The 27,794-nt window shown below is 39.9% G+C and overlaps 1 protein-coding gene across 1 annotated transcript in view; it reads left to right on the top strand.

The window, feature by feature from the left end:
- Nucleotides 1–25,482, top strand: part of zanl (zonadhesin, like) — a 120,129-nt gene extending 94,647 nt beyond the window's left edge. Inside the window, exons 64-88 of the mRNA XM_073474660.1 lie at nt 2,285–2,393; nt 4,133–4,227; nt 4,481–4,657; nt 5,163–5,371; nt 5,507–5,651; nt 5,879–5,976; nt 6,162–6,308; nt 6,424–6,582; nt 6,784–6,911; nt 8,040–8,311; nt 8,398–8,606; nt 10,332–10,476; nt 10,702–10,949; nt 11,046–11,175; nt 11,272–11,473; nt 13,252–13,413; nt 13,816–13,946; nt 14,795–14,997; nt 15,101–15,236; nt 16,542–16,691; nt 17,793–17,886; nt 18,170–18,213; nt 24,091–24,238; nt 24,959–25,151; nt 25,315–25,482. Of these exons, the coding sequence (XP_073330761.1) occupies nt 2,285–2,393; nt 4,133–4,227; nt 4,481–4,657; nt 5,163–5,371; nt 5,507–5,651; nt 5,879–5,976; nt 6,162–6,308; nt 6,424–6,582; nt 6,784–6,911; nt 8,040–8,311; nt 8,398–8,606; nt 10,332–10,476; nt 10,702–10,949; nt 11,046–11,175; nt 11,272–11,473; nt 13,252–13,413; nt 13,816–13,946; nt 14,795–14,997; nt 15,101–15,236; nt 16,542–16,691; nt 17,793–17,886; nt 18,170–18,213; nt 24,091–24,238; nt 24,959–25,151; nt 25,315–25,482 (3,902 nt within the window). The remainder of the gene's footprint in view (nt 1–2,284; nt 2,394–4,132; nt 4,228–4,480; nt 4,658–5,162; nt 5,372–5,506; nt 5,652–5,878; nt 5,977–6,161; nt 6,309–6,423; nt 6,583–6,783; nt 6,912–8,039; nt 8,312–8,397; nt 8,607–10,331; nt 10,477–10,701; nt 10,950–11,045; nt 11,176–11,271; nt 11,474–13,251; nt 13,414–13,815; nt 13,947–14,794; nt 14,998–15,100; nt 15,237–16,541; nt 16,692–17,792; nt 17,887–18,169; nt 18,214–24,090; nt 24,239–24,958; nt 25,152–25,314) is intronic.
- Nucleotides 25,483–27,794: the final 2,312 nt, after the last annotated feature.

The raw sequence follows: 27,794 nt of genomic DNA on the forward strand, positions 1-27,794 counted from the left end.
TGATCAGCACTATTATGATTGAAAATCATTGTTGTTGTTTGTTTATTCAATTGACAGATTCACTGTAAGGTTTATCAACATGCCACAATACTGGTGTATGTATTGTTTTACTGGAAACATTGGTACTGCATGGCATATTTCTCACCTCAAAGGTTTTCAGAGATGTGTTCTAGTGTGCTATTTATCTGTAATATTCAAAATGTTTTTTGTGAGGGTGGCCCACCATTTTGTATTCTGTTTGTAAATGGAGGATCACAGGCACCATTTTGTATCCTGCTGAAACTTAATTTAGATTAAACTGTCAAACTAGGCAGTGGTAATGAAATATAGGTCAAGATGTTGTTGCTGTTGCTGCCTCAAATGCGTCAGGTTACACAGAATGGGACCCAAATGCAAGACACACAAGCCGGCAGGTGAGGAACAACAAGCAAGCTTTAATGATAGCTGAAAACCAATTACAAAAACACAAAAACACAAAGTACAAAAGCTAAACAAAGTAAAAATCAAAGTCCCAACCAAAAGCAAAGTATCACATCAAAAGGCAATAGTACAAACTAGGAATGACACAGGGAATAAAAACCAGAAAGACACAATGGGCAGATGAAACTGGGAGACACAGAAGCAGAGCAGATCAGGACAGAAAGCTGAACAGACGAACTGACAAAGACAGCAGGGAGCACACAGACTATATACACAAGGGAGGTAGGGATAACTGGACACAGGTGAAACACAACAGGGAGGGGCAGACAAACCAAAGGCGGGAAATAAAACAGGAAATAACAAAACCACAAACTCAAATGACAACAAAATGTTTTTAGACATGGACTCATGGAAGAGGGAGGGACTTAAATGTTAACATGTATGGGGGTTGGATGTAATAAAAATGTATTGAAAATGAATAGTGAGCTATTTAATATATTTATTTTCTTAATAGAATATAATTTCGTACAAATTAAATAAACATAACCAATCATATAAAATTATTACCCAAAAAATTAAATTACATTTTAATTTAAATCATCAATGCATGGGAATTAAATGCAATGTAACTTTTAATATAAAACTATTACTCGCCAATTAAATGTTTTTAATTTAAAAATAATCTAACATTGCATCATTTCAGCTGATACAGTATATTGCGAGTCGAACTTCTTTCAGAGGACATTTCTATTGGGAAGAGATTTTATTTTAGCACTTTACAGGTAAATCCACCATCATCTTCATTTAGGTAGCATTTGGTTGTAGATTAGAGAGCTGCCTCTACCTGTCAATCATACACCACGGCTATCAGCGCAATCTGATCTTAATTTTCATTTTCCTGTGTCGCAAGTACAACTGGTTGAGGCACAAAAAACACTTGTTGACATTTAGGAAAAGATCATGGTTTTGATTAAAATAAGTACACACATTTTATGATCACGTAAGTTAAGTATGTAAATACCAGTCAGTCAGGAATGAGGGATCAGTTTGGGGTGGAGCGATTGATCACTTCTAGGAAACTCAGAAGAGAGGCCAAGGTATGCTTTCCATGTGGAGTGAAGCTTTATTAAGTCAAAGCATAATATCTGTCTTTTCCCTGTCCTTAAAAAATATCTCAAGATTATAAGGGCAAACAATACCATTCATCTGTGCAATGAACGAAGCACAATGCAATCTTTTGCATTCTAATTAGGTAGTGTTAATATGTTGTGGCCCTGGGCCACCACCATGGCTGTAGCTCAACTGAGGAGATGAAGAAGCAAAGCAAAATAAATTAAGATTGCACTGATGGGCATTGTGTTTAATTGTCAGAGGCAAAACCAAATGCTTCTTAAATGAAAGTGGTGGCGAACTGAACTGAAAGGCGCTAAAAAAACAGCTCCACAGAAAGAAGTTGTAATCACAAAATATGACCTTAACTGATGTAATAATATATTACTTTTAAATAGATACATTTAATTGATGTGTAATCATTCTATATTGTAAGTTACATTGCATTTAGTTCAGTTCAGTTCAGTTCAGTTCAGTTAATTTAAAAGTAAATATTTTTAATTGATAACTATTAATTTTCAATCATTTTTATGATATCCAGCCCTTCTAAATATGCTCTAACACGCAGCCAGACAAGTGACTGAAACAAAGAACAGAGAAGCTGTGATTACAACACACATACGGAAGTGTGACATCATTCTCTGCTCAGGATACCACTACCTCACTATATCTTGACCAAGCAAATAGTTCTTTGCTGCTATTTTGATGTTGAAAACCTCATATATTTAACCTCTAATGTTTGTTGCCCTGGCAGGAAATTTCAATGGACATCCCACAGATGACAACTTGAAACCAGACAATAAACCAGCTACTAACACCAATGAACTGGGAGACAGCTGGCAGGTTCCTGACGAACGGCCTGAGTGAGTCATATCGCAAAATAAATAAATACAGAGCCGCACTCTGTAATGTTAATCAAACATTGACAACTCACTTACCAGTAAATGTTGGCTTCATCTACTTCAATGGCAGAAAAGAACCAGGGGACATAGTCACAAAGCATCAGAGATACTCAGAACAGAGATATTCATTACACTGAAGTTTCATCAGTTAGAGTACAGTACGTTTGTGTTTTCTTGCACTTTATGTTCAAAATGCCACATCAACGGTAGTCAACAGCAGTTGAGCTGTGTTCCTTACAATACGAGTTAATGGTAACCGGTGATTTAGTTGAATATTTATATCTGCTTCGGAGACTATTTGTAATACAGTATGTTTGGGTATTGTGGGTGGGACATTTTGACACTTGCAGTAAAATAGGTTTATTTTTGTACATGTATTGATAGGTTTACGCTTCATAAGTAATTTCATGATAAGTTTATGAGTTACTCTAACTGTTGCAACTGAAAGTGACCACAATACCCATAATCTACTATGTAGCATTAAAATGTTCATATATCAGAATTAGAATGATACTACGTATGAGGCCATTAAATGTTAATCCTTGGTCTGACTGGCCAATAATACACAGTATTCCACCTGTGACACTAACAGTAGATTAGTGCCAGAGAAAGACATAAGAGTCATGTTACATAACCTGCTAACACATGTATCTTGTGTTTAGAGTGAAGAGAGAAATTAAAACTTACCTGGAAGAACATGGATGCTTTTCATCCTATGTAGGGCAAAGGGTAGTCATGCGCTTCAGCCTCTTGTGGTCAAAATTAGTCTTACAAAAACTAACACTTAAAAAAGAGCCTTACAAATCTCTACAAAAAAGTGTTTTTTTTTCCTGAATTGCAAGTCATAAACACAGGAGAGAAATTATTTTAGATCAGACCTAGAAAATGGATGACCAGGAAAAAACTCTCACGTGCCCCTCAGTTTACGCAAGGTAATGGTGCATTCCACCTGTCACTTTAACTTCCAGGAGAGTCAGGCAGAGACTAAATGTAACGAGAAAAAAAAATGACCTCATCCATGAACACTTGCACCTATGTCGGGTCAGATGATTTTCATCAGCAAAATCTAACTGACTATTATTGTTCAATGGTGTGTTCACCACCATCAGGCAAATTTTAGCCTTCCCATTACTTGCGAAAATTCGGGTTTGCATTCCCTACAGGAACATTTGTGATTTTAAGTGTTTGTCAAATAGCAAGATTATTTTTAAGCATATGCGTATGCATGTCTGTGTGTTTGAATCACCCATGTAAAACCCTGAATTTAGCACTCACTAGAGACTTCTCTTCTTCCCATCTCCTCTCTTTAACGTTATATTGATGAAGTCATGTACATTTCTCCTCTAGCACCTGTCAGCAGTCAACACTACAGAATATAAACACCTGACATGGAGGTCACCTCCACAAATCACTACTGCAGTCAGACTGATGAACGGGAGTGAAAATAAATCCATTTATTAATCCCAAAAGTGGAAAAGTAATGTCTGAGCTCTCCTCCTGTCTGTAGACAGCATGGATCAGAGCAGAATTTGATATGACTTCAGCTGTTTATTCCATAGAATGTCTGGCTCTGCACTTGACTCTCTCTCCCAGAGCTGGCCAGCTTTGAGCAGCTGAGCAGCAGCTATTGCACACGCTCAAGTGCACAACAAATAGCATGACTTTATTCCATTCAAATAAATCCTCCACCTTTTCACCAGCTGTACCAACGGTGGAGGACAAGAAGACTGTGATAAAGAGGTGGAAGAGGAGGCTAAGAAGCCCACCAGCTGTGGCATGATCACTGATCCCAATGGTATGACACACACACACACATAGACAAACACAAATACGCTCAGTTACATACACTGCATCATGTTGAAAATTACACTTTTCAGACCAGCCACTAGAATGTCCCAATTATTTGGCCTTATATCTTACTTGGTACTAGATTATGTAAGTCAGGCTAATAGAGAAGCCACTGGCCTTGTATCATTGTGATCACTGGGAAAAAGTAAGTTTGTCTGTCCAGCATTCATCTCCTCAACATCTCTGTATCTTAACCTTAGGTATCTTCAAGCCCTGCCACTCTGTCGTGGACCCCGAGCCATACTTTGGAAACTGTGTGTACGACATGTGTGCCACTGGAGGTCAGACTGTGGCTCTATGCCAAGCCATAGAAAGCTATGCTGACATGTGTGCTGCTGCAAATGTCCCCATCCCATGGAGAAACAATACCTTTTGTCGTAAGTCTTGTGTCTTTTTGTTGAGTGTGTCTGTAGGAAACAGAGTTCTTATGTATGGATGTGACTAAGTAAAATAAATTAAAACATTACTCTTAGATCATTGGCTCAAAAATATACTTAACTGAAGAGAAGAAGTACAATTTAAGAAAAGAAAAATGAAAATAACTTATTTCTTATTCCTCCTTCTGTCCTCCCCTCGTACTCTGTAATCCACAGTTCTGCTAACACATACTTATGACTATTTATATGCAGCGGACACAATAATATAACTTCATTTAGTTTTTGTCATCAGTGCTGAACCATTCCAGTATTACGTCTTGTGCATGTGATCTTGTATGTATGAGCTCCTGTCACTGACCAGTCATGAAGTGTGCAAACCATGACTACAAGACTCCTGTTAAAAGACAGAAAGTTGTGTAGTGTGAACAGTACAGCAATGTGACTACACTGAAGGTTGTGGAGTGTGACTACTGCTTTACTGCTTTTCCAAATGTCCTCCCTCCAGCTCTGAAGTGCCCCTCAGGCAGTCATTACAACCCGTGTGGCCCCGCCTGCCCCCAGCCCAGCTGTCAGGAACCTGCAGGCCCTGGTGGCTCTTGCAACCAGCTCTGTGTGGAGGGATGCATTTGTAACCCTGGCCTCGTCCTCAGTGGAGACAAATGTGTCACACTCAGTGAGTGTGGATGTACAGATGGAGATGGAAACTACCGGCCGGTAAGTCTGCTCAGGCAGAATGCTCAGAGGGAACGATTTTCACTTTTCCTTGAATTGTTTACAAAAAAATATCTTTGAACATGCATTGAACTTTTTTTGTATGCTCTATTTGCGTGTCCCTGTGTGTGTATGTAGGTGGGAGACACTTGGTTCACTGAGAAGGACTGCTCACACCGCTGCATGTGTAACCATAACCAGAACATCACCTGTGAGCCCTGGCAGTGCAGCCCTGCACAGGAGTGTAAGGTTGTAGAAGGAGTACTGGATTGCCACTCTACAGGTAATCTTAACAGTTTTAACAACAAGACTCTTAATATGTGAAGCTGTGTTAACATTAAGGATAATCATGATACAATTGTTTTCTATCATAAAATACATCCAAATCAAAGAATAATTTGGGTTTGTTGTAATTGGAGTTGTATAATTTATCTTTGAGCCAATTTAACTCCGTAAAATAAATGATCAAACACATTTTTTTATTTCACTGAGCCTCCTCTCCCTCCTCAGGTAAAGGAGTTTGTCATGTGGCTGGAGATCCACACTACTACACCTTTGACGGTGTGATGCACACGTTCATGGGCACCTGCACTTACACTCTGGTGGAGGTATGGGATGAATTTAAACTGTATTACACATTTCTCTTTTAACTTCATTCACATCTGTCATGTTTGCGCAACTGGCTGCTCTGCGTCTGTGCAGTGTGTCTGTTTAACAGTGTATCATTCTTAAGCTATTGGAAACATACAAAATAAAACCACATTGTTTCAAATTCTTTTTCTGAATCCCCTAGGTGTGTGACACCACTAAGGTAACTCCCTTCAAGATAGTGGCTAAAAATGAAGAGCGTGGTCAACCAGAGGCATCCTATGTTCGCTCTGTCAAAGTCTTCCTGCCTCATGACAGTGTGGTTGAACTGCAAAAGAGCCGCAGAGTTCTGGTGAGGAACATTTTTACTTCTTTAAGATTGAATAGATATTGGTTACAGTACTAGATTACAGTACATAGTGAAATGATCAGTGACTGACTGTGTTCTGTGTTCTGTCTTGTCTTAGCTGAATGGACGGCGGGTACGAACTCCAGTTGACTTTGCCGGAGCCAAGGTTATAACAAGTGGAACTTACAGTCTGCTGGACACAAACTTTGGTTTGCAGGTGAAGTTTGACGGAGTTCATCACCTGGAGATCACTGTTCCCGGAGAATACTTCAGCAAGGTATGAAAACAGGACAGTCTCCACCCTCAATAAAAATTCTCGGTATCATGTCAAACACTCAAAGACAAAAACTTGCATCATATCTATTATTCTAAATGTAATTAGAATTTCAAATGTGTTACTTTTTACTTAATTCTGATGCTACAAGATGTGCCTCGTGTATAACACTGTAAAAACCATGTTCCACCTCCCTCCTTCCAGCTGTGTGGCATGTGTGGAAACTACAACCACAACTCCTCTGATGACAACCTGATGCCTAACAAGAAACCAGCCAAGGATGTGATTGTACTGGGCAACAGCTGGAAATCTGATGGAGACAGTGATCCTGGGTCAGTGGGTTACAGCCTTTACACATCTCTATGATTATCTGGATAGTGTGAGGACTATCTTATAAAACTCAGTGTTCAGTTTACAATAACCGATTATCATTTGCACATTTTGTAAGTAAGAATTTCTTATTTCTTATTTAATTTCTCTTTCGCACGAAGTACAATTTCTAAGTAGTATAGCTTTGAATAAATTCTATGAAGATACAGAATTGCCTCACACCCTGGCACTGTGTTTTGACTCCTGTAAGTAACTTTACAAATGTGTGGCATTCCTTAAGTTCCAGGTGATTTATTTGTCATTATACAACATAGGGTTACATAATGAAATTAAATTGAGCAATTCCTTCATGCATCACAAACAGAAAGTATATATAGTGATTTAGGCTACAAACACATATACATACATAAAAAAATCAGGAAATAATTCTGTGGTGCATTTTTTCAAATTGCGGTGAATGCTAACAGCAGCAACAAGACAGTGATGATAATATGGTCGGTATCTTCATATTGAAAGTTAAATATCAGGTAACACTGTCCATCAACTTTGACTGTGTATGAGCACCAAGCATCAATGATGTATACAGTAACCTCCCCTCCTCGACTGTCGACTCAGAACACGTGTAAAGCGCAGCAACTTCATCCGAGTTTGTATACAGGTCTCTGTAAAGATATGAGCACAACAGTCTCTGAGTTTCTGATGCTTGTACCATTTTGTCCCGGACAATAGCCAGGAGCAGCCTTAAATCCAGGCTGGATTAGCTTGACTCTTATTCTGACTACCTCTCCTCCCTGAGGCAGTATTGGATGGTGGAAAGATGCTTAACTTATTTATGCCATAGGCATGCGTGGTTTAAAGGCAACAAGATGAATGTTCTGGAGTGGCCGAGTCAAAGCCCAGACCTCAATCCAATAGAGAATTTATTGCTGGACTTGAAAAGGGCTGTTCACGCCCAATTTTTATTTGAAAATAAAACAGAAAACATCAGTAAAATATCCTGATAATAAGCAGATGGAGTGTCTTACAAATTGTCATCTGGATAACATGAGTTTATATTTCCGCAAAGTCACTCAAAAACAACACTGCAACATGTGTGACTAAACCATTCATCCAAACATTCTCCTCTTTAGCTGTCAACCAGACACTCGTCCAGACATCCACCCTGACTGCACCACAGAAGAAGAGAAGCTGTATGAGGCTCAGTGTGCAGAGATCATCCTCTCTGACCGCTTCAAGCCCTGCCACTCTCTGCTGCCTCCTGAGGCTTTCCTGGGTAACTGCATCTATGACATGTGTGAGTATGATGGCATGCAGGCGACGCTCTGTGACAACGTGGAGGCGTATGCTCAGGCCTGTCAGAGTGCCGGGGTCACTATCAGCTGGAGGAACAACACCTTCTGCCGTAAGTAACAGTAACTCTGATTGACAGTTTAAAAGAAAAAGAGATTGTAGCTTTTGTCTCATACTTAATTCCTTCTCTCCCTGCAGCCCTGCCCTGCCCTCCAAACAGCCACTACTCCGACTGCACGAGCCCCTGCCCCTCCACATGTTCAGACCTCTTCCCCATCTTCTGCCACCTCCCTTCAACCACTTGTGTGGAGGGCTGCCAGTGTGACGGCGGCTACGTCCTCAGTGACAGCAAGTGTGTTCGTCTTGACAAATGTGGCTGTGTGGACTCGGATGGAGAGTACCATGATGTGAGTGAAGCAGAGTCCATGCTGCTGCTGGCTCATGACCCAAAAAAGGGTGTGGTGTCATAGAACATCTGAAATGCTGAAATCAGAGCTACATGCAGGTCATAAGTATGAAAGGTGCAGATGAACATTTGTTAGTGAGAACCCAGTGAAGCTTCACAAGATAATAAAAAGAGCTAAAAGTTTTTGGGAAGAATAGTAAAATTCTGCGCTAGCTGGATAAAATAGCTGTTGTTTTAAAAAGTTTAATAACTTTTGAACTACAAATCTTATCTTATATCCTATCCTTATGCTTTAAAAACTCTTGTTAAGTGGTGAAGTTTCTCAGCTTTTCAGTGGTATCGCATCTCTTGCTGGGTCATTCAGGGGCTACACAGTGAATGGAATTATGCTGTCACTCTCTGAAGTATTGATTCATTAGGGAAACAAAGGTAGTTTCTTGTTTTGGGTCGATGGGCAATGGTTGTAGCCAAGCTGCTTTTGTTCATCATGTTCAATGAATAATAATTTTCCCTGAAAAAAGTTAATTTAAATAATCCTTCTTTTATGTTTTGATAACAGTTTTAATTACTCTCTGAGCTTTTTCAGACACATATACATGGTCAGTATCTGAAATATAGGATTAAACCTGTTTTTCACAAGGATAATATTATAATAAATGGCAGTAAGTTGTTTAGGAAAGGTGAGATGTAGACAAAAAAAATCATCCGGAGGTCTAAAACACCCAAGTAAAACGTTCTGAACAAAAAATAAATTAAAAAAAACTTCTTGAGGCTCTGTCTGGGTTCACAATCAGAAAAAAAAAAAAAAAAAAAAAAAAAAAGTTTGACAGACATTTCTTAAAAAAAATGGTAAATCCATTTTTAAAAAGCAAATGTAAAATTTGGAGCCAGACTGAAATTGAATTTAGAATTGGGCAATATGGCCTTAAAATAATATTGGGATATTTTTAGGCTTCTCCATGATATACAATATATATCTCAATATTTTGAAATCTCTTCAAAAGCACTTCATAAATGCAAGGATGGGTGACAAAATCGAACATGTCTGTCTTGATATTTATATTGTTTCAATATTGCAGGGATGAATGTTGGTACTTTCACAAAATATGAACAAAATTAGATTTTTGATAAATAAGCTTTAGTAATGTGGATAGAAATGACAAAGTGGGTAGGGGAAGTATTAGAATTAGTAAAACTTTTCTCGTAAGTTCAAGAAGTAACATCACTTTACTGTAATGCAGCCTTAAAAACCAGGAAAAGAATAATATAATCTTTATAGTCTCATATCACAATAACAATATAATTTTACATTGCACAGCCATAATTTAAACCCAAGTAAATATGTATTTATTTTCTATAAATTTTTTTTTTTTTGTTCCCTATTCATATAATCTTTCATATTCCGCTCAGCTGCTGAATTTAATTTACGTGGTTCTTCATAGAAAACTTACTAGACAGTTATTACCTGTAATAACTGTCTAGTGTTTAGTCACCAGACTGAACTGTGTTCAGTCAAATCTAAGCAAAATTTTAAAAAATGTCACAAAATGAAGGTAAATTGCTGCAGAGGGAAAATTGTAGCCTGTGATTATGTCTCAGAAGCAAACTTTACTTACAAAAGTACTTTATAAAATAGGGGAAAATAATGAAGATAAGCCTGTTTCACGTGGGTGTGTGTGTGTGTGTGTGTGTGTGTGTGTGTGTGTGTGTGTGTGTGTGTGTTTAGATGGGGGACTCGTGGCTGACAGATAGATGTGCTGACTTGTGTACCTGTAACGTTGGTGGCATAATCAAATGTAAGGACCACAGCTGTCATTCCAACTCAGTGTGTGCCCTGGACGCATATGGAGAAATCTCCTGCAAACCCACGAGTAAGTCCACCACTATGAACAGCTTCATTGGTAATATCACAACATGTTGTATCTGCAAGGCAGTGTACAATGTAGAGACTTTAAACCTTAAAAATGTAAGTAAATTATTGGAGAGTACAAGACATCACAGAAAAGAACTAGTACGAGTTACTTCCCTGGTACAGAGTATTTTTTCTATTGTTTTGATAATTTTGAGCATTTAATTTATTTTATCATCCTTTTTAGAGTTCAACAAGTGCAGCATCTCTGGGGATCCTCACTACCGAACATTTGATGGTTTCACCCATCACTTCCAGGGTCCATATACCTACATCCTGACTCATGACCACATTCTGCAGGGCTCCATGTCACCCCTGGTGGTGAAGGGAAAGAACATCAGACGTGGGGGCAACAGGAGGGTGTCATTCCTTGATCAGATGTACATTGAGGTTTATGGTGTTGATGTTCGCTTTCTGCAGAAGAAGACTGTCCTGGTCAGTGGTTGTTTTTGCTGATGGAAAACACTATTTAATTTTGGTCTGTTTTTATAGTAAAAATGACATTTTGCAATCATATTGTAACTCCTCTAGGTGAATGGGGAGCGTGTTGCACCTCCTCTCAGTCCAGTTGATGGTTTGACCATCACGATGAACTCAAGGCAGGTCCAGCTCACCACTGACTTTGGACTCACTGTGCGCTTTGATGGCAACAGTCGTGGAGGTAGAAGAAGAACCATCTGTCCTCACTCACTAAGCCCTTCTTTGGCTTGTTTGAAAATCCATTCATTTCGCTCCTTTGTCTTTCTGTCTATTTTAGAGATCATACTGCCCAGCACCTATAAGAACTCAGTCAGAGGGCTATGTGGAAACTATGATGGCCGCACCGGTAATGAGTACATGAAGCCAGACGGGACAGTCGTTAGGGACCTGCAGGCATTTGGAGAGAGTTGGAGGGTCAATGACCGACAGGCTGATGGACTGAAGATCTTCAACCATCCTCCCACAGTCCACACCCACAGGTAGAACCACAACCAATACTGCTGTAACTGTAAATATAGTTTCTACTGATTGGTTGAGAGCTGAATTTGTTTATAAACATTAGAGTTAGAGTGTGGAGATTCATTCTTGCCCTTGGAGAAACCTATGATTTGTAGCATATTCAAAACTCTAGGTTTTACTCACTACCTTTTTCTGCACCTTTCGATCATATCCCAAAGCCTTCTTCAGGCCATGACCTTTGTCTTTTATGAAATGGAGATAATAACCACTTTCTTTATTTATGATTTGAGCAATTTCCATTCACTAAGGAAGGCTGTAGGATATGTTTGAAAGCTTTAGTAAAAACAAATAAGTGATCATTGATTTCTAAGTATTTTACCAAGGGTTAGAGTCATTATCTTGGAGACCAATTTTCACAGCCCAAGTCAAAGAGGGAGACCAGACAAGGTAGCCAAATTTACAATTATATTTATTTACAAAAATATAAGAAACAGAAAGAACATGGCAGTCAGTAATCAGTAATGTAAACAATGGTCAACAATAAAAACACTGGTAAATCAGTGGGCAGATAATAAGGTCGACATCTTAGCTTCAAACCCTATTAAAATGGGCCCAGAAAAGTAATCAGCCGTAATCAATCATAATCACTCAGAGGAAGTTAAGAGGCCATGCTATAAAGCAAATTTGATTCATACAACTTTCTATCAACACCAAAATCTATTATTCAATATATTGTATGTGTATTTTTTGACCCAGCAGATTTGGTCACATTTTAATGAATGTTTTTTGTGACAAAGTAGTATGTGTTCCACTCATTCCATCACAGAAACATGAGTTTTATTGAGTTGATATATGTACTTGCTCTTTACAAGTGTATGTCAATTTTTGACCATGACTGTATTCAGACGGATATATTTAGCATGATTAGTATAGGATATGTAAATATATAATGATATAAAAAATGCCCTTTCTCACCATGTTAAAAAAAGTGAGAAAAAAGTCATTTTATCTGGATCCACACCAAAAGTTAATGGTGTCTATTCTGGGCCGAGAGACCCATTCTCCATCCAAGTTTGGTGGAAATCCGTTCAGTTGTTTTTCTGTAATCCTGCTGAAAAACCTAACAACCAACACAGGTGACAGAGGTAATTAACATAGTGCCACCATACAACTAGACAACTATATTATGTAGGACCTACTCTAAGGCATATTGCCCACGTTTTCGCACAATATAGGAATAAAGGACTATGATTGATAAGACCAACACAACAATTTAGCTTCTATCTCACAGGAGGCTAGTGTGCAGCATATTTTGCCAAGCTGCTGCTGAGAGACTCCTGCTATGTTCTTCACACAGTATCCTCATTGCTCTCTGCTGCCACGCGTTGGGTGGTTGTGTGTAAATAAGCTATGTTCAGAGGCGCAATTGCCATTTGAGTGCTGGAAAAATATGCCCACAAGCTTTTGAGAGGAGCAAACTGTGTGGTCAGAGTATGGAGTTGTATGGTCTGGACCAAACTGGACTGACTTACTTTGCCATCATCAGTCCTCATTACTAAGGCAAAATGTCTTCCTTGAAACCTTGGTGAACATATTAATCTCAACAATAGCAATACAGTAACCTCCTCGGTCAATGTATTGTTAATATGGGGATTGCAGCAGTTTTCTTTCATTGCCATTGTGCGGTGACCTCGCCTCAGATCCCGATATACTGCCTTGACCTTAGTATAGACACAGCAACATTAACAAAGATCTGTTCTCTCTGTCTCTTTGCATCCTTTCTGTCCTCTTTCTTTAGACAAGCGGTGGAGACTGATCCAGATTCAGGATTTGAGACATCAGACTGCTCTCAGTCTCAGCTCAATGACTTTAACAGTGTGTCTCAATGTGGAGCTCTGTCTGACTCCAAGGGCCTGTTTGCAGCCTGTCATGAGACCCTGCCACCTCAAACCTACCAGGAGTGAGTAGTCTGAGAATGTTGATATGTGCAGAATATAACACGTTACCCTTTACACTACTCTAAATGTGAGTTAGCAGTCTTTGCTTATGCTCAGTCTGTGTGTGTGTGGACATGTATCACTCATATTGGTACAAAAATCTGTTTACACAGTCACATTGTGGGGACTTGCCTTCCTTTTCCAGAAAAAAAACACATTCTGATACTGTAATCATTGAATTTTCAGTTGATGATGGATTAGGGTTAGGGTTTGGTTGGGGTTATAGTCAGGGAAGTAGTGTTTAGGGTAAGGGTCTGCAGGAAATAATTGTTTGTCAATGTAATGTCTTCTGAAATGTGTGCGTGTGTGTGTGTGTGTGTGTGTGTGTGTGTGTGTGTGTGTGTGTGTGTGTGTGTGTGTCTCAGTGACTGTGTGTATGACCTGTGTGCTGAGCAGGGCAGTGCAGTGCTTCGCTGTGCCAGTTATGAAGTCTATGCTGTAGCCTGTCAGGAGGCAGGAGTCAAACTGGGATCCTGGAGGCAGCAGCTGGACTGTGGTAAGATACTAAATACACACAAAAAGTCAAACTGCGTTCATATAATGTGCTGAGAATGACTTCTTGTGCTGTTACACCTAAGGTGACTAAGATTTCTATGTTTTTTTACATAGTTATGGTAACGAGGTATAAGATATAACTATACACCACCTGAAATCTCCCAATATCCACTATTAAAGGAATGTATAAAGGAGTTAATGAGCAGGTTCCTTATAGAGTGGCTGGGAGGTAAAATCTAATTCATGAAGTATGGGGCCCATTCCTTTATCACGTGTTGAATATAAAAGTTTGGTGCCTACAAGAGTGTAATTTGCAATTGGAACATGATGTTTGTTCTATGTAGATTCAGTAGGTATTGTTTTTGTATGTGTTTTTTTGGCTCTTATTTATCTTTTTCTTGATGTTCTGTGTTTTGTTATGGCTCGATTTGAATTTTGCTGTTGGACTGCAGACTTTTTTTCTTTCAGTAGTTTAAAAAAATTAAAACACTGGACAGAGCCTGAAAGAGGACATGTTGTATATTGGTATTTCATTAACCGAAAACCCTAATAATAAAAAAAAGTGACAGTGGAGAGATTCATAGCACAGACATGTTCGAATGACGTCCATGAAAGTGATTGTTTGCATTTGTTTTACCCCATTTACATTATATCATGTATAAGTACTATGGAGGTCAAAGTAGCCTTGATCCCATATTGCCTTGTACATTCACATACTTTCCTACAACATACAATGCTTTACGTGTTTTTGGAAACGACAACTAGCTTGTTCAAATTAACTAACTAAATTCTAAAAGTGCAAATTATCAGACTTTATTCTAATCAGACGGTCTACTGTCTTACTCCTAGCCCTCTCCTGTGATGCCAACAGCACCTATTCCTACTGTATGTCACCTTGCCCTGCTTCTTGCGCTGATCTGTCAGCACCCACTGAGTGTGACACCACTTACTGTATGGAAGGATGCCAATGTGCCCAAGGCTTCGTCATGAGTGAGGGAATCTGTGTGCCATACACACAATGTGGCTGCACCTTCCTCAACAGATACTACCCTGTAAGAGCTCTTGTGTAACAGTTACAATAGTGAATGGGTGTCATTGTGTTATTATCTAATCCCATGTCATCCTTCCTCTCATCTCTCTACCTGCATCCTGCAGTTGAAAGAGACATTTGTGACTGAGGACTGTTCTCAGTCCTGTGAATGCACCAGCACCGGCGCTGTGTGCCAACCCAAGACCTGCCAGGATGGTTATGTCTGCACCATCTACAACTTAAAACGTGACTGCTACAGAGGTGTGGCTTTGTATTGATCTCTTTAATCATATTAAATGGAAAATCTGTGCCTTATTTCCAAAATATCCAATTATGAGAGCCCAATATATGTTTTTGGGGCCGATTCCAATATTAGGCAGTAAAAATTTCCAACATCGATATATTGGCAGATATACACAAATGTTTTTTTACAGCGGTCCTGCAGCGATGTAGCTATTAAACACTATTAAACACACTCAAATAGGTTATCGTGGCATGAGATTTAACAGTAGAGTTTAACAATAAACTTTACTGTCTAAAATTATTATTATTACCCTGAGCATCGTTTTCTGTACTGTGTTCATATAGTTTTTATATCGGCCAATATAACATATATGCCAGGGTACAGCAGATTTATTAACATGAGAGCACAGGAAAAATGTGTGCAGCAGCATTAAACAGAACTTAAATGCAACTTTTAACTAGTTATGATACAATCTCAGTGTAATACTGATGCCAGTATATGTGTTGGTCAGATTTTGAAAATGAAAAAAAATTATCATGGTGGTGTGCTGAGGATAAACTGAGTCTCACAGCCAGAGGAAAGAATCTGCTCTGGTGGTGCAGCAGAAGAACAACTGAATATACTGAGTTGTGTCTTTCTGTTGGCTTATCACTATGAAAACACAATATTATAAGGAAATTATAGGGAATGTTAATGTTAACTAAAAAAACACTATTACAGCGAAACTGAGTCTTTTAGCTGTCGTCTTAAATGTAACCTAGGTGTATGAACAGTACCAAAGCAACTTTTACTTTGTTTCACCATCATCATGAGACAGTTATTCATCTTGAATAGCCACAGATAGATACAGCTGCGTATAACAGCTGTGTTTAAAAAAGAAAATTAATCTTGTATTAAAAATAAGTTTCTTTTCATCACCCACTTCCAGAACAAATGTATGCATGAGTCAGATCACGATCTTTACTAAATGAGGTGGTGTTACTTTACATCTACAGGGGCAGCCAGAATCTTCTGTTACAAAAAATGAATGTTTCTTGTAGCTGCTTTAATTTGCACTCACAATCTGTGTATAATTAGCACCTAATTTACTGAGATACTATCTGTACCTAGTCTTCAAAAAGTTAGCTTTTTTTTTTCTGTGACCTTGTAAGCTTGTCTTGAACACAAGTTTTACACAGTTGTGTATTTCTTTATTCTTTCACCTTTGTTTTCACACTATAACACTTCTAATGTAATTGATGCAAAAACATTTAAATGCTAATTGATCATTGTGAAGGAAAAACTGTCTAAAAGCTTAGTAATGTCCTGTTTTTGTGTTGCAGCGAGTCCCTGCCTCACTTACCCCTGTCTAAATGGAGGAACATGTATGGGGACTAGCAACAACACGTACACCTGTCAGTGTGCAGAGGGCTTTGAGGGCACAAACTGCGAGGTGGAGATGGAGGTGGAGATACCACCAAGTGGAGGACTAGGTATGACCTGTTCAAACATCTTATCTTAGTTTGTAAATTCCATCAGTAGAGGAAATATGCAAGCTTTTTCATTTATTCCCAAAAGACTGAAAAAATATAAGCCTTTATTGATGAGTGAGTGGAAAATCAGGTGTTGCAGCATCATAAAGACAGAAATAAGTACAGATACATGTTGAAAAGTAAAAGAAAAATAGAAGTATATGAAGAAAATTAGAATGGCATGCAGTAGAGTGCAAACCTCCACCAAACAGCAGTCCTCTCTATACTCACTCATAGATACCAGCCAACTAAATAAGCCTGATTTTGGTCATCAAGTTCCATGCATTATTCCCTAAGAAATTAACAAAACTTTTGAAAAACGCCCAATCAAACAAATGCCCTATCAATGTTAAGAAAGGGAAAAAAAATAATGTCTGATTTTGTGTAATCCTGCTGACAAACCAACCAATCAACCAACCAACCAACTAACACATGGACACAGGTAAAACATTACCTCCTTGACAGAAGTAACTGTCAAACTCAAAATTACAAGGCAAGCAGTATACATACAGTGTAACCAACTAGTGTTGTACTTAAACTAATACTGCAGTACTGTCTCAAGCAAGTGGTTAAATGTCTGTACTGCAAAGTCAGCGAAGTACTGTGCAAGATATGATGCAATAAACTATAAGAGTGTATACCAGAATATTTTATAATATGGTTGTGTAATTATATTTAGAGTTGTCTGTGCTAAAATTGAAATATGATGCAGTACATAATATAATTACAGTATAACATTCTGCATATACGCACATAAAATAGTATACATAATACAGTATTCATAGTGTGGCATATAAAGCACAGTATAAGGTGAATTATAGTGACATTACAACATATGGTACATATAAATGATATTATAGTATGATCATAGTTTATAGTAGTGAAAATAAGAAGAAGAGGAAGAAGACAATGGAGAGGGCATTTACATGACATGTCAATTTAAGAAGTACTCAAAACAAGGACTTACTATCCCAACATGTAATCATACCTTAGATTTTTTCTATTTTTTCTGATATTGACCTTCTATGAAGAGGCAATTTAATTAATTTTTGTTTATTTCAGAAACCAAGTGGATTATTCTGATCGTTGTCCTGGTCGTAGTGGCTGTCACCATCATTGTGACCACCATTGTGTGTGTTTGCAGACGAAAGGCCAAGTAAGTCTCAACTGTCAATTGTGTGTAGGATTTGCTTGAGTGTCTCGGTATGCGGCTGTTCACAAGTGGACAGCTTTGAGCCTATTATCACACACCTGGCATTAACATGCGTTTCGACCTCAATGTCTTGAGTGACCACTTCTTCATAAACTTACTGTATCAACACTAAGAAGGGAGGGGTTTGACTCACTGCCTTCACTACCTAAAATTCCTTTGCACCTGTAGACAGAAATTATATAATATTCATGTTTAAGTCTCTCACCTCAGTTCTTTCTTTTCTCAGGAAAAATAAGAATGAGGAGAGAAAACTCAGCATGACGTCAACAGGTAAGAATTGTCATTATTGTTGATGGAGAAATAAGTTTTATTTGATTAGCTCTCTTAAACTGTTACACACAATGAATACATCTTTTTTTCTCTGTCGATATCTGTTTCTGTGTTTATATTTAATCATTATTTAAAACTTTATTAAAATTGCTTCTCATGTAATCAAATACAATTAAAACTGGACCCACAGTAACAGTTTAATTCTACTGGGTTTGTTTGTTGGCAGGATTACAGAAAAACTGCTGATTACACGTGGTTTAAGGGTTCAGCATAGGCCAAGAAAGAAAAATCTTTTACTTTCGTTAACTCGATAACTTCGATAACTGCAAAACAATTTAAAATCCAGTAGATGGTAGCAGGGGCATCACTTTGTGTTGAAAAGTGTGAGGCCAGAATAGAAAGTTACAAAAAAAATTGCATAGAACATTTATATGTGAAGTTAAACCCTAACTTCAATGTGCATCATATCATACTGCCTGACAAGGGAGATTAATTAGTTTGACCACCCGGGTGTTGTGTTTCCATCACAGCCAATTGCAGCTGGTGCCGATAATACCCTTGACTACTGCAGAGTCATTTGACGTGGGAGTGAATGCTAATTATACACATTCACATTAAAGACAAAAGCCTGATGTTAGTGGGTGTTTTTCGTCCAGTGTGATAGAGGCATTAGTATCCATTTGTGTGTCGAACACCTGTAGATCAATTTCCTATTTTACATCAATATCACAGCTGATCAATTATACATTTCTTCCTGTTGGTTCCTAATTCATCCTTTTTTTCTCTTCCAGGTATACCATATACAAACATGGACGACCAAAGAATTGAAAAAGTGTCTACAATGTGATGACAAATTGTTCACCCTGTTAAGTGTTTACCTGAATGAAATAACCACCTTCTGCTGAATGAGGCAAACATGCACAATCTGTTTGAAGCTTACTCAACATGCCTCCAAAGAAAATTAAAACTTTAAGAAATAAAGGAAGTAATTATTGTGTTGTGATTGTGAGTATTATACATTCCTATCCCCATATTTTGTTTTCTTAACTTATGCATTTGATAATGTACTTTTAATTAGATGTGTATACTTAATCAGCAAGTGTATATATGGTTTTGGAATTAAATGTATGCAAAACAAGAATATGTTTGAAAGTGTGTTTAATTTTGTTTAATAAAAAATAACCAACACATGCTAAGCACCATTATACACAGTAGAAAACGCTCCTTTAATTTTTACAGATTTTTGGCCACACTTGCCTCGAAATTCTGCAAAGACATGCATGTGTCCCGCATAATAATTTATAATAACCATGGTGATCCCCTCACTTTTCATGTAGTACCAGCAGAACATTTCAAAATGTATATTATTCAGTTACTTTATCAATAAACACTTGAAAGGGAGATTCTAGAGGGAATGCTAGATTAATGCAATATATTTTTTTTATCTCTTACTGTTGCTATTATTTCCACAACATTTCCATCTTCATCAGTACAAATAATGATTTCATGAACATGATTTCCTCTAAAGTGAAGTAGCCTGCAATAAGAATCCATCTATTGCTGTTGCATAGTATGAAGTACGTCCATTCAAATAGAATGCATTTTAAAATCTATCATAGCAAGAAAGACCAATTTACTGTGAGACAGTGCATCACAATCCCCTACAAGAACTATTTAGCATATAAAAATAAAAATCTGCATTCTCTTTGTACATCTTGGACATTTAGAAAAAAAAAATTAATTTAAAAGGACAGTAATATGCACAGTAAGACATACAGCTGGATCAGTGTATCTCTTGAGTTGTAAAGCATGGATTTTGAATCTTTCAAGACCTTTTTTTGTAACTGTATAATGTTTTCCATGCTGTTTTTCACATCTTTTGCTGGTTAATTTTTTTCTGATTAAATATTCATGACATGAAATATGTTGAAAGTACTTGAAAAACTTGGATCACATCGATGCAACCATCACCACAACTACCATGCCACTGCATGGTAGTTGTATCTAGACTCTATATCTATAATATCTAGACTCCACTGGGAGATATTCCTGCACAGCTCGTGGCATTAGTAACCCCATTAACTTCACAATGTGGTCTCATTGCACACAACACTATTCAGTTTCTTCAACCTTCCCATTGTGCACTGTCTGTAAATGTATTTTCTTATCCTTGATGCCTCAATTAAATTCAATTAAACCCGACCTGATTGAGTTATTATTTGGCTTTTGTCCATTAATTTTTGTTAAAATGATAAGAAGATGTCGTGTTATACACTTAATCTTGGTCTATCTTCCAGTGGCTGGTAAACTAAAAAGATTTTACCAGCTGAAATATTTTACCAGCCATATACTGCAGCTTAACAAATGTGCTGCTTTTTATATAATTATTTATCCCATCCCTCCCAAGCGTGTCTTACTTTTATTTTTACCCACTATTTTGCCTGCCAGTGACATGTACGAGGCAGGAAGATGAACCGTCAAGACACAATCAACAGTAAATTTGTCGCCGATTCTCAACATTGTCGTCTGTGTGAAAGTTTCAGATGCGGAGGGGGGGGGGCAGACTTGCTGCAGCTCTGATCCACCTCTGGAGGTAGTATCAGAGGCACAGCAGAGGAGAGACAGCATCTGTGTGAATGGAAAAGCAATAGTGTGTCAGTCTGATGGTGTCAGTCTGACAGCTCATCAAATAAAAGAGAAATGTCCCACACTTCAACCCACAAAGCAACGTTACAGGACCAAACAACAGTAATGTGGTAGCTGGTAGTGTCTTTGGCAACTTATATGAGGAAAAAAATACCGCAGTTATATGACATCCTGTCTGTCATCCTGTCTGTCCTACCGACACTTTGTCACATTTCTGCCTGAAAAACAGGGTCTGTCCCTGGCGGCTCACGCAGTTGATAGCAATGATTATGTGAAGCGATTCAGAGCAAAAAACTTCAACTCGCCATGTCTTTGTTTCCTTCCACTATTGTGTTGTTGTAGTAACTGTCTCTGGGAACTTGTATTGAAAAATATCCCTGCGACGGTCAACCCTCCTGACCGAGGCTTCAGTGAACTTTCCCCCAGACAACAGTATCCCTCCCCGTGAGTCAGAGCCAGACAGGGTCTGCTGTTTACTGATGTCGATTATGTAATTTAGAGCGAAAAACTTAACTTTGTCACTTTCCATGATGCATGGTGGGTTGCCCCCCATAGGCTGGAAATCATTTAGTACATTGGCACAGGTCTGATTATTGAGAATTGAATGATTTTGGCACTGTTCATGTGTCTAGGAGGAACTGAAACAATCTCATAAAATTCCTCTCAATTGAGGAGCCGTCTTTAAGAAGACAGGCTTTTAGAACATCTGAGCCAGTGGTTGTGTTTGGCTTCAATTTAAGGAGACTTGCAGAAACATGCTCATTAATAACTATACTTGTCATCCATATAGTGTCAATCAACAGTAAAAATTATTCAGGTCATATACAAAGGTTTGACTGTTAATTACAGGACTATCATTCTTTTTACCTGATCTCTTCATTAATATCTTTAGTTCCTCCAAGTCCTGTCTTACATTACCAGTTAGGAATTTGAAGTCATTAACCACTTCATTTTTAAGACCAATATTTGCCTTAAAGATTTCCCCGTTTAACTGTCTACTGCTCTCAAACAGTAATTTCATGTTACCAGTGCTGGAAGTGACTTTCCTTTCAGACAGCTATTCCATATCCCAATCAAGATTTCAAGAAAGGCATCACATTCCTTATTAGGTCATTCTGACCTATGACTTGTCGGAAAGGGCTGTCTCATGGCAAGATAAAGTGGTGAAAATCTTCTAAAAAGAGATTACACTTAATGCTATTGACGCCTGGGGACATGTAAACAGTGGCACTTTGCGGTACCTAAGATTGCAAAAATATGTTTGTTTTATTTTTTTTTTACATAATGAACCAGAATGGACTAACTCATTGACCTGACTCCCAACCAAAGATTTGGAATCACTTGAGAGGGTGGGGGGTAGACATGTTTGTTGAAGACATGTAATTGTATTTCTTTGTATTCCTTTGTTATGTTGTGAAAACAATAAAAAGAATGTTGGTAAAAAAAGATGCTATTGATTATTTACATAGGCCCTCTTTTAGTTGTCTAAATAAGTTTTGGCCCCAGTCCACAGCAGTACATTGCTTAGCTTCCTACCCAGGAAGTGCTACTAATCCAAACCAGGGGCGTGCCACCTGCCATCTACTGTGGGCTAGGCAGGATCTAGAGGTATGCATTTTATTCACATGCCTAGGTCCTCCTTGCCACTAGGAGGCCCAGACAAAGGACAAAAGAACATAAACTGCCTACATTAAATCATGTTTAACATATATCTTGAAATATTTTTAAAAGACATAAAAATCTAAAAGAATCTCAGATCTAAACCTTTATTTCAATATATATATACATTTGCTTATTCATTTGCATGAACATAAACAATAGCTATACTTTTCCTATGAATACAGGACTAACCAATTTTGTGTGAAGACAGAAATATGAATAGATAAGCTGAAATATATGCCTTATTAAATGAATTAGCATAATAATATTAATCATGTGCCATATAAAAGGCCCCTATTCAAATCAAATCAGGCCTGGCAGCAATAAGCACAGGGTTTGAGTGTGACATGGCTCAGTCATGCTTACTGTAGTACAACTAGAAATACTAACCAGAAATCCCAACTTGAAGAGCATTACAACACCAAGCAACAGCAGGGCGATCAATGTCTTTGTTCTCAGGCAGGTTTGCTTGGAAAAGTTCATCCTGTGCTCATGGAAAAAATGTTACTCTGTTTCAGAAGGATCAAACTATTGGCCTGCATCCAGCAAAGACAACAACTAAGGAGCTTGCTGAAACTACTAAAACTTGGTTAAGAACTATCCAACGCATTAATAAACTTCCTGAATATACTGAATGGCCATCAATGGATTTTTTCTTCCCTGATGGCAGGGCATATTCCAAGATGATGCCACCATTCATTAGGCTCAAATTGTGAAAGAGTGGTTCAGAGAATGTGAGACATCATTTTCACACATGGATTGGCCACCAGAGTCCAGACCTTAATCCCGTTGACAATCCTTCAGATGTGTGTTATTATTATGAATGAGCACAGGCGAAGACCAGCATATCCAGTGTGTGTCGTTTAATGATGTCCTCCCGTGTTACACATAAACATGTCCCCAGTACACCTCCTCCCTTTAGAAAGCAAATACATCTTAAATAAAAGTAAATCAATTCTTCTGCTGAGACCTACCTAGAATCTCATTCCTTTCTTTTATATTACTCACCCCTGAAAGCCATTAATAAACTGAAATATTCTTACCACATTACTGGAATAAACATCCTTTTTTTTTTTTTTTTTTTTTCTATTGAACACGAGCTGCTCCTAACTAATGTGTCGCACGGCAGAAGTAACAGCTGATTTTTGTGTATGATTTTATATTTTCCTGCATGATTTTATTATTGTTTGTAGTGATTTTATTATCTTTTTATTGTACGGTTTTAAGTGAAGTCAATTTGAGTGTTTACTTCTGCTGAGGCATTTTTTTGATTACCTTGTTAACCTGCACCTGGGAAGCGCTTTACCTCCATAGACTGACCAATAGGTCTGAAGGATGAAGCGGCGAGCGACCAATTGAACGCGAGGAGGAGGGACTCAACGGGCCGCACACGGAAACAAGAGCAGAGGAGAGTGAGACGGATTGAGACGCGGCAGACAGTGCAGACACACGAGCAGTAAGCAGTGACGGGAGAACGACGACATTGACGGACGAGCAGTGGAGGGACCGCCCGAGAAGAGCTGACTAGAGACCAGCGGAAGTGGTGGTAACAACTGAGCCGAAAAAAACCAGAGTGTTACGACGCGACCTTACGGCAGCGGCAGAGTGAGGAGCTCTGCCTAGCCGCGTGTCCTCGCCGATGGTCCGCCCCCCTACGGAGTGAGTCAGAGGAGGAGACCAGAGAGCGGTGTGGCGTCGGACACGAGCAGGAAAGCCGCTGGTATCCGGTCCCGCTCGGGCCTGTACGTTGGGCCTTGTCCCCCTGTGTTGGACAGACTTCTTGGACTTCTAGCCGTATGTTGAAGACAGTATAAAGGACATTTTTCTTTCATATTCTGCTACTTAAACAAAAAACTGTTGACGTGTCTGAGCGTAATAAAAAACAAGCTTGTTTTAACTGAGAAGTGGCAGTTGCCTCCTTGGGGTTAACACAGTGCTCACCACTTGATTTTAAAGGACCAGTACAAAGTTTTAATAATCCCACAATTCTCATTTTTTAACTACCTACATTACATACCCAAGTTTTTGGCGTTGTTGGCAGGGTCAAGTTAATGAGCACGTGTTTAACCAAGGGGTATACAATGATGATGCCTGTGTATCCCGGCGCCCCCTGGCTGCCTAAGTTTAAAGGGCCAGGTGACGATTTGAGATACAGTGATTGGAGAGAACAAATGCAAGGGCTTCTTGGTTCTCAGGACTTACCTGAAATCAGAAAGCTTGACATTGTGTTGGGAGCATTAGCAGGAGAGGCTAAGCGGCAGGTCAGTGTTCTTGAGGAAGATGAAAGGGACCAAGTGCGTAAAATCTTTGCATATTTAGACTCTCTTTATGGCGACCGAACTCCTATTCCAGTGTTGAGATCACAATTTTTTAGCTGCACACAAAAAACAGGTGAAACAGTCCCTTCATTTATATTAAGGTTGCGAGAGGTATATTGCAGGTTGCGGCGGCACGACCCAGACGACGCCCCCTCCGATGCATCCCTACGAGACCAGCTGCTGCTGGGGCTGCGTGAAGGTCCTCTGAGACAGGCCCTGAAGGTTTATGCCCGCCGTAATCCGGACGAAACCTTTGCTGCACTACGCCAGGAGGCTCTAACACTGGATACTGAGAATGGAAACCAGCAATCAGAGGTAACATGTTCTTCTGTAAATAACTCTCGTGTTCCTCCTAACCCAACACAGGATGCCAGTTGGAAAGAAACACTGAAACGAGAAATCATGGAGGATGTTAAAACACAGATGCAAGGGTTGACACAGGAATTGATGAGGGAAATCAAACCACTCCTTCAACCAGCCACCGCTACCCCACAGCCCCCAACGCAACCACGGAGGGAACGACGGCAACCGCTTCCAGCTGCTAATGATTGGGATGAACAAGGTAGGCCCATCTGCCGCCAATGTAGACAAGCAGGACACATTGCCAGGTTTTGCAGGAGGCCAGCTGCCTCCCAGCCGGCTTTAAACTAGCCATCCCTGCTACTGAGGTCCGAGGGGCAGGGGTTACTAGTCCACCAGAGGAGATGAGGGCCACGGATGCATTTATAGGGCAGTGTCCCACAATAGGAGTTACCATTGAGGGAGTTGGACTGTCAGGGCTGCTAGATACAGGGTCCCAGGTTACATTGATGCAGCAAAGTCTGTTTGAGAAACATTTCACTCAAGCTAAGCTTGGAAAAGCCCCTGTAGTTTTTAGGTTGCGGGCAGCCAATGGACTTGAGATCCCCTATACTAGCTACGCTGTGTTAGATCTCGAAGTAGAGGGTATTGAGATACCCGGACGGGGCATTGTGATAGTGAAGGATGAACACTGCACACACCCACTAATTGTTGGCATGAATGTGGTGACAGCCTGTTGGCATGCTCTTTTTAAATGCCGTGGAAAGTCTGCTCTCTCCCCACCGCAGCTGAAGAACCGGAGGGTCTGGAAGGATGCCTTTGCGACTTGCCGACGTGTAGAGGTCACCATGGCAGAAGATGGGCTGCTGGGATATGTTCGTCCAGTCAGCCGACACAACATCCGGGTCCCCCCGAAAAGTGAAGTGCTGGTGTGGGGTCGAGCTCGGATGGGCCCAAGAGGAGGTGACTACTGTGCCCTGGTGGAAGCGCTGCCAGAGGCTAGCGATGTGGGAGTGGCCAGAACGCTAGCAGTGGTAAGGAAAGGCAGAGTGCCTGTGCGTGTTTGTAACCCACACCCCTATAGTCTGTCCATAGGCCGGTACCAGAAGCTAGGGAAGCTGTACCACGTGGATGAAGCTGATGTGCATGGACCTCGTGACTTGAGCCTGTCCCTAGAGGATGACTGTGTGGTTGAAGTAGCTTTGGTGGATGCTGCAGCTGTCCAGGAGGACCAGAAACTGCCAAAGGAGGTGAGCGAATTAACTAACAGATCTGATCTGCCTGAGCAACAGCAGGAGGAGCTACGCACCCTGCTGTTGAAATGGAATAAAGTGTTTGCACAACACGAAGAGGATTTTGGCCGGACGGACCTGGTGCAGCACCAAATCCATACAGGCGACGCCGCACCTGTCAGAGAGAGGTATCGACCCCTTCCTCCTTTAATGTATAAAGAGATGAAGACTCTGCTTGCAGGTATGCTTGAGAAAGGAGTAATTAGAGAGAGCTGTAGCCCATGGGCAGCGCCCATAGTTTTGGTAAGGAAGAAGGATGGCAGCTGGAGATTTTGTGTTGACTACAGAAAGTTGAATGCAGTAACCCACAAAGATGCTTTCCCCCTGCCTAGGATAGAGGAGACACTTACCAGCCTGACCCAAGCAGAGTGGTTTACGACCCTTGACCTGGCCAGTGGCTACTGGCAGGTCGAGATGGACCCCCAGGATCGGGAGAAAACCGCTTTTACCACACCTCTTGGACTGTTCGAGTTTGAACGAATGCCTTTTGGTCTCTGTAATGCGCCGGCTACATTCCAGCGGCTGATGCAGCAGTGCTTAAGTGGACAGCTGGCAGAGTCCCTTTTAGTGTATTTGGACGACATTATCATTTATTCACCTGATTTCTCCTCTCACCTGCAGCATTTGGATGAGGTATTCAAGAAGCTCTGGCAGCACGGGTTGAAACTGCGCCTGGATAAGTGCAAGCTCCTCCAGCACGAGGTGAAATTCTTGGGGCATGTGGTGGATCAGTATGGGGTAAGACCTGACCCAGATAAGACCTCAGCGATATTAGACTGGCCCATCCCTAACACCATAAAGCAGGTACGAGCTTTTTTAGGACTGGCCGGCTATTATAGGCGTTTTGTGGCTGGTTTTGCCAAGATTGCACGCCCCCTAAACCAGCTATTGACAGGCATTCCAGCTAATAAGAGGTCCGAAACCCGGACAGTGCAGTGGTCCGCTGAGTGTCAGAAGTCTTTCGATACACTAAAAACAGCTCTAACACAAGCACCTGTTTTAGCGTATGCCGACTACTCTTTGCCTTTTATCATCTACACAGATGCCAGCAACCAGGGGTTAGGAGCAGTCCTGGCCCAAGTTCAAGAGGGGCGTGAGCGTGTAATCGCTTATGCCAGCAGAAGCTTACATCCAACTGAACGAAATGATGCGAACTATAGCTCATTCAAACTGGAGCTTCTGGCCCTTAAGTGGGCAGTGACTGAGAAATTTAAAGATTATCTGACTGGAGCACGGTTCACAGTATTCACTGATAATAATCCTGTTGCTCACCTACAGACAGCCCACTTGGGTGCAGTGGAACAACGCTGGGTTGCTCAGCTGGCATCGTTCGACTACGACATCAAGTACCGCTCAGGTAAAAGTA

The sequence above is a fragment of the Pagrus major genome, chromosome 10 (assembly GCF_040436345.1).
Source record: "Pagrus major chromosome 10, Pma_NU_1.0".
Lineage (NCBI taxonomy): Eukaryota > Metazoa > Chordata > Actinopteri > Spariformes > Sparidae > Pagrus > Pagrus major.